Here is a 7669-nt window from a genome sequence, read left to right as displayed (position 1 = left end):
TTCGAATCCCACTTTACATCTATTTTTTTCAATTTAAATTTTCAAGCCAATTTCGAGCCGAACACGAATACATTGCTCACGAGGCAATTTCAAACACTTTTCAAACACGAGCTATTTGGAACGAGCCGAAAACGGACCAAGCCTGAGCTCGCTCAAGCTCGGCTCGTTTACAACCCTAATTGTATGTATGTAAATCTTCCCACCTTTCGAGCACTTTTTAAAAATTTATTAAATGGGGGCATTTACATGCATACTACACAATTCTAATGTATTTACATATCCGGCATCTAAACTTTCATATTTGCATGCATAACACTCTAGTCCTAAATATCAAATAAAAAATAACATTTCTACCAAGCTTCTAAAAGTGAAGTTCACCTTTTCATGCAAATCAGTGTTATCTAATTAAATACTAAGCAACAGGTGCTTGATATGTAAATACAAAGAAATTATGTGGTATATATGTAAATTTTAAACCATGCAAGTAGAACATTTACAAAATCCAAAAATTTACATATTAAGGGTCCCTTTGAGGCAGCTTGTGCGTTTCGGGATAAGCTGATTATCCTGAAACCCGGCCGGCCCGCGGGCCGCAGACCCTAAGTCTTATCTTTAGCATAAACTCCCATGGCATGCTCCTAAAACCCCTTTGCATAAATGCAACCTAAATCCACCCTAAATCAAATAATTCCAAACTAACAAATAAAATAAGCCAAAAAAAAAACAACTAAACTTAATAATGTTCTCTGAAACAAAGTATTCAAAGTCACTAAGTCTGACAGAAAAACTGTCATAGAAGGTCCAACTGATAGATGCATATATATAGATTCTCTACTTAAGAGATTCAAATGAAAGAAGACTTGGAATCATATAATTTCCCAATCAAAGGGAGCAGAGGAATCGGAGTCATCAATGGAACCATTTTCATCTGATTTCTGATTTGAATCAGCAGAAGCAACCAAAGACTTGCTATCTGTAGCTTCAGATTCTTCAAGAACAGCTTTAGACTTGCCCGAATGATCCAGAATTGGAGCAGAAAACTTGTTATTTTCGCCAGACAGTTTATCAGCCATATCTGCATTACAAATTTGCAACATTCTTAGTAATTTTTGTATTATGAATAATTTTATAAATTTATATGTTTTAAAATGAAAATAGAAATCTGACCTTGAACTTTATGAGTAAGATGTTCCACCTGAATTTCCAAACGACCAACTTGAGCTGTTAATGAAGAAACAATCTGCAGCAGTTCAGTTTTCAGCTGCTCCCCATAATTACAGCAGTTTTTATGCCTGTAATTCTCTTCAGTTTCAGCTGCCATGGAAGTATTCTGAACAGGCTGCGGATTTTCGGTTTCAGAAATTAGTTTTATATAAATTTGAGTAATTCAGTTATCTTTTTTGAATAAAGATTTACTGATATCCACCCAATTCTCAGGTATTTACATATCTAACATCAAAACTTTACATTTTACATTTATACAGCCCAAATCTATATTATCACACTATTTTAACTTTTAAAAATTGACATACAGCTTTTCATGCAATGTTAAGGGGAATATATGTAAAAATTGATGTTTAGGTGTGTGAGCTTTTCATGCAATGCTAAGGGGAATATATGTAAAAATTGATGTTTAGGTGTTAGATATGTAAATACATAAGAACTGAGTGGTATGTATGTAAATGTTCCTTTTTGTTTTCAAAATAATTGACACATTTGATTAATGTATCGAAATAGTCTTACTTGTTTTTGTCTATCTGAGATATTGAACATTTGTGCTAAATTCTCAGCATAAGTGTCAATACAGTGAGGAAAATCTTCAAAAAACATTCCTGCAGCATTGTTTCCAGAGCTGAAATGATCAGCATGATCTCCAAAAACATGAGCCATATCATTCTCCATTAAAATGGAATTCATAGCTCTTCCTAAACCTGATCCAATGTCCTCAGAATCATTGCCAAAATCATTGCGCAAATCGCCCAGATGTGCCAAAGAAGCTGACCAAATCTGCGAGAGTCTATCATAGTCCTTATCCGAGTCAACACGGTTATATGGTGTGTAGAATTTCAGACCCGAAACATCATGGCTTGGATACTCGGGATAAGCCGCAGAAAACTCGTTGTCAAGGTGCGGTTTTGATTGGACGCCATTGAAATCAAGTTCATGGTGATCATCATAACGGTACTGTTGGGGTGTGTAACAATTCTTGTAGAACTCGCTAAGAAGGTCTTCTATGAAAAATAGCAATTTTGTTTTTTTTCAGCAAAGACATTCAACTTAGCAAAAAATGCCAAAAGTTGTTTCAAATCAGAGTAAATCACTTTTAATGTAAGAAAAAGTAGAACTTTATTTAAAAGAACTTTTGTGCTGTAGTATAATGAACAATAGGAAAAAGAGTGAAGGCTAATATCTGAACATTTTTTAAGAACTGAGAACAGGTTCTAACAATGCAATAAAATTTTGTTTCTGGCCTGAATTGAATGATTCAAAAGACTATTTGCGGCAAAAGAAATTTGCAATCAGTATGTAATTTGTATAACTTGAAAAATAGATTTCAAAATCTGCAAATGATTTTTCATAGTCCATCAGCATCAGAATCAAGAAATATATCAACTTTCAGTAGGTCAGATATACCTAATTGCAAACACCAAATTTGTTATAAGAAGTTTGGTTCGCCAGGTACCTTTTGGTTCAATAAAATTTGCCTGGTGCTTGAAAGACCATTCATTTCCTCCCCAAATTTGGTTATCTCCTGCAATTACATGTGCAACAGGTACTGTCAACTAATAAACAATAACAATACAGTAAGGGCAATTTTATGCATTTACATATCTAAAAACTAAGGTTTGATATTTACATCTATAAGGCCTGTAATAGTGGTATTTCTGAGGTGATGTCAAAGATTTGAGGTTATGTATGCAAATATGAAAGTTTATGTGTTCGATAAATATATAAGAATTGTGGGATATATGTAAATGCCCTAATAGTGAAGGTATTATACATATCAAATAACAATATGTTCTGAACAAATCATTTTCTGTAAACCTGGAATTAAACCAAGCAAAATAATTCATCACAGGGCCACCAATGCTTTCAACCGGCTGTAAATTTTCATGTGATTCATGAATAGGAGAAAATATTCATGTACAGAAAGTCGTAGTTAAATAATTGAAGCAGTAGTGAAAATGAACTTCTGTTTTTTTTTTAAAGAGGAGATCATTGATGGTAGCCAAAAAATAACTAAAATCAAGGGAGAATTAATGACTCCAAGCCCTCTTAATTATCAGCAAATTAAGAGAACTTCAACTTATTTTCCACATAATCATCTTACTCTAATGGGGCAAGATTAATCTGTTCATTTAGGATAAAAAAATTCATTATGTAAATAAATTAATACCCGCTGGATGCGCCTTCAACACATACGCGCCTTCGGCACATACGCGCCTTGTCCTTCTTTCGATAAGCTTTCCGGAATGGGGTCGCAATAGCGAAACGGACGCCTGCACGCGAAGTTTTCGCGATTCTCGTGCGGCCTCACTTTTAATGTAAGAAAAAGTAGAACTTTATTTAAAAGAACTTTTGTGCTGTAGTATAATGAACAATAGGAAAAAGAGTGAAGGCTAATATCTGAACATTTTTTAAGAACTGAGAACAGGTTCTAACAATGCAATAAAATTTTGTTTCTGGCCTGAATTGAATGATTCAAAAGACTATTTGCGGCAAAAGAAATTTGCAATCAGTATGTAATTTGTATAACTTGAAAAATAGATTTCAAAATCTGCAAATGATTTTTCATAGTCCATCAGCATCAGAATCAAGAAATATATCAGCTTTCAGTAGGTCAGATATACCTAATTGCAAACACCAAATTTGTTATAAGAAGTTTGGTTCGCCAGGTACCTTTTGGTTCAATAAAATTTGCCTGGTTCTTAAAAGACCATTCATTTCCTCCCCAAATATGGTTATCTCCTGCAATTACATGTGCAACAGGTACTGTCAACTAAGAAACAATAACAATACAGTAAGGGCAATTTTATGCATTTACATATCTAAAAACTAAGGTTTGATATTTACATCTATAAGGCCTGTAATAGTGGTATTTCTGAGGTGATGTCAAAGATTTGATGTTATGTATGCAAATATGAAAGTTTATGTGTTCGATAAATATATAAGAATTGTGGGATATATGTAAATGCCCTAATAGTGAAGGTATTATACATATCAAATAACAATATGTTCTGAACAAATCATTTTCTGTAAACCTGGAATTAAACCAAGCAAAATAATTCATCACAGGGCCACCAATGCTTTCAACCGGCTGTAAATTTTCATGTGATTCATGAATAGGAGAAAATATTCATGTACAGAAAGTCGTAGTTAAATAATTGAAGCAGTAGTGAAAATGAACTTCTGTTTTTTTTTTAAAGAGGAGATCATTGATGGTAGCCAAAAAATAACTAAAATCAAGGGAGAATTAATGACTCCAAGCCCTCTTAATTATCAGCAAATTAAGAGAACTTCAACTTATTTTCCACATAATCATCTTACTCTAATGGGGCAAGATTAATCTGTTCATTTAGGATAAAAAAATTCATTATGTAAATAAATTAATAATAAAAAATGAAATAAAATCTATCCTTCATTAAGAATTTCTCAATTTTTTTCTTAATTATTAGTCAAATATATTTATTAAGAGAGGGAAAAATTGCGAAATCACCTAATATATTAAGGGAAATATCAAATTTCAAAGAAAATTCCATGTAGTTTCCTATATTTTGTATGGTGTAATTTTATAATTCCCTACATTTTTTTTGGGTTAATTTGGGCTATTTACCTTATAGAAAATGTGTTAAAAAATAAAGTTTTAAGATCAAATCATTAGGACACTTGAAATTATAGAAAAAGAGTCTCTTACATTTAAGAAAGGAGATTTACATACATGAAATTAAATTTTTTTCTATTTATATATTTCTAATCTTTAAATATTTATATTTATTTTTATTACACCATGGTGTGCAAATCACATCCAAAATTTATACAAGAATTTTTTTTTTTTTAGTGAATTAATATATTGACATCTTTGATATGATTCAAAAATTAAGGCGCCATAAGTAAATATAAAAAAAATTAGTTATTAAACATATAAATACATAAAAAAATTAATATTATGTAATTCTCAAAAAAAAAAAAAAATTTTTTTTTCAACAAAATATGAACTTTGTTTATTTCACCTCTATGTATAACCTTATATCTAACCCAAATTCCATAGTTCGATTTCTCTGTCTTGTCAAATTAGAATTTAGCAAAATAGACTTGTTTTTCATCAATGCCGCATCAAAAAACTCCAGATTCATTAAAAAAAAAAACCCCCAACGTCATACACAAAAGAAAGAAACAAATCTAAACCCTAAATTCGAAAAAAAAAACGAAGTGCAGAGTAAATCTTTACCTAACAAGGAATCATAGAACTCCGGCTTATGATTGTCTTCCTTGAAGAGATCTTTAGGTAAAGAGGAGTCGAAAAGAGGGCTGCCGTAATTAGGGCAATGGGTGTAAGCGAAATTGTTCATGGTTTCGGAGAGATTGCCGCCGCTATTCCCAATGCCGCCCGAAGCTAGCAGCGGCTGATAGAAAACCGGAAGATCACCGAACGGCGATGCCGGATTCAATGTCTTCGTTGCCGGAGAGCACCGGAGGTCGCTGGGACTCGTCGTGGAGAAGGTGGCAGGAACAATGAAGATATAATTAGGCAAGGGTTTGGAGGAGGATAGATCGATCGTGGGGCGGCTATTAATATAAGCCGGTAGTTTTAAGGATATTTAAAATTTTCTAACGGTTATGAGAATCTTTTCAATGATTTTATGCCTTTTTTATTTTTTAAATAAGTTGCTTTATTTTTATATTTGGAAAGTACGCATATTTTGTATTATATTGAATTTAAGAATATTTGCTGCTCTATATTATATACCCGAAATATTTATTAGAACTTAGAAGAAAGAAGCATACAACGTAGCATTTGAGTCTCATATATATATATATATATATATATATATATATATATTGTTGAATCAAAAAGTATATGGGAAACACACATGTAAGGGATAGAAAGTTATGCTTAGAAGTGATTAGAGAGAGAGAGAGCATAATATGGAACAGTAAAAACATTGTTCTTTATTCATGACTTGTACCTATATTCAAAGACATATGTCTCAGTACTACAAAAGTATATATTAGCCCTATTATCCATATTCAAAGACACACATCTCAGTACTACAAAAGTATATATTAGCCCTATTATCATTAGTTTTTTAGGGAGATTTTTTTGGTAATTACAGAGTTATTCACGTATAATAAGAACGAGGACTGATTCGACCTATGTGAGTTGTCGATTTTCTGGTATACCTTGATCGATATCTAGTTCGAAAAAGTGTTCCCCGTCAATCGTCCTGAAAGCTAATTATCGCTATGCGGGAACTTCTCCTGGAGTCTTTTGTCGATCGTTCGAACAAAGCACTTTTCTTGCCAATATTCAACTAAAAAAAGATCATCGAAGGCTATGTTTGATAGTCTGCATCTTCTTCCTGAGTCTTACATCTACTTTGAGATTTTTGTTCACATATTTAGCAGCAGTCGAACGAATATAATGTTATACGTTGGGGGTGACACCACGAGGAGACGGTGGTTTCAACTTACCTTGAGCCATAAGCAACGTAGAGCACGTTCCTTCGGACATCCAAAACACAAGTCAAGGTGGCCTGGAGATCAACGAGACCACCCGTGAGATTCCGGCGGTCCAAGGAGAACCAAGTAGATGTGTTCTGCTAAGTGAAGATTTTGATGCAGGTCACAAGGAGCTGCTGATCTAAACCCTCTACGAAAATTGAGATGTTGTCACATGGACGGTCGTTGAGGTGCAAAGCGTATCGATCGACGTCGCTTGCCATTAATTGAACACCAAGCCATTGACTTGACCCATGGAGTAGAGGATAAGAAGCTCGACCATGACATTGGTGGGACCCATCTGAGAGGAAGTGTGAAAGCTGGAGGAGGCGAGATACATTTGAGAAGTGCAATACTTCACTTGGGTCTCCAATTTGGTGATGGTGCAGAAGGCCAACGAAAAATGGAGGATGTGAGTAAACTTCACTAACCTGAACTCTGCTTGCCCAAAGGACTCTTACCCTCTATCAAGTATAGATGATCTGGTGGATTCAACAGTCAACCACCCAATCCTAAGTTTCCTCGATGCATTCTCCAGATACCATTAGATCAAGCTGCACCTAGCTATCCACGTCCACCGAATAGACCCCCTTTAATGTTGTACCATAGAATAAAAGCCATGTTACTGGTCAAATACAACAATTATATTCAGAGGGTTCTTTCCACCTCAACTTTTGATGAGGAATATCTAGGAGAGTGACTTGAGGCTAATGAAAAAGCAGTTTGACTTTCCCTAGATCTGGATGAGGAGAATCGAGCCAACACAACCCCCCGACAAGAATAGGTTAAGCGGAGGACAACCAAATATTTTTAACAAGCACGTAGGCGAAGAGAAGTTTGCCCCAGGGAACTTGGTGTTGAGAAAGGCCCACCCCGCCATCAAGGGACATGCTATCAGAAAGCTAAATCAAAATTGAAATGGCCTCTAAATCATCCATCAGAGAGCTGG

The 7669-nt window shown here is 34.3% G+C and overlaps 1 protein-coding gene across 1 annotated transcript; it reads right to left on the bottom strand.

The window, feature by feature from the left end:
- Positions 1–546: 546 nt before the first annotated feature.
- LOC110023940 lies at positions 547–7021 on the bottom strand. Its single transcript, XM_020723601.1, has 8 exons — positions 6956–7021; positions 6694–6818; positions 5450–5787; positions 2684–2752; positions 1932–2231; positions 1744–1832; positions 1168–1339; positions 547–1075 (listed from the first exon to the last, which is right to left on the bottom strand). Exons 1-8 carry the CDS (start codon positions 7019–7021, stop codon positions 867–869), a joined length of 1368 nt encoding a protein of 455 aa, XP_020579260.1. The 3' UTR covers positions 547–866.
- Positions 7022–7669: the final 648 nt, after the last annotated feature.

This window comes from Phalaenopsis equestris, unplaced genomic scaffold (genome assembly GCF_001263595.1).
Source record: "Phalaenopsis equestris unplaced genomic scaffold, ASM126359v1 Scaffold000237, whole genome shotgun sequence".
Classification (NCBI taxonomy): Eukaryota; Viridiplantae; Streptophyta; class Magnoliopsida; order Asparagales; family Orchidaceae; genus Phalaenopsis; species Phalaenopsis equestris.
This window is presented reverse-complemented; position numbering and strand designations above follow the sequence as displayed.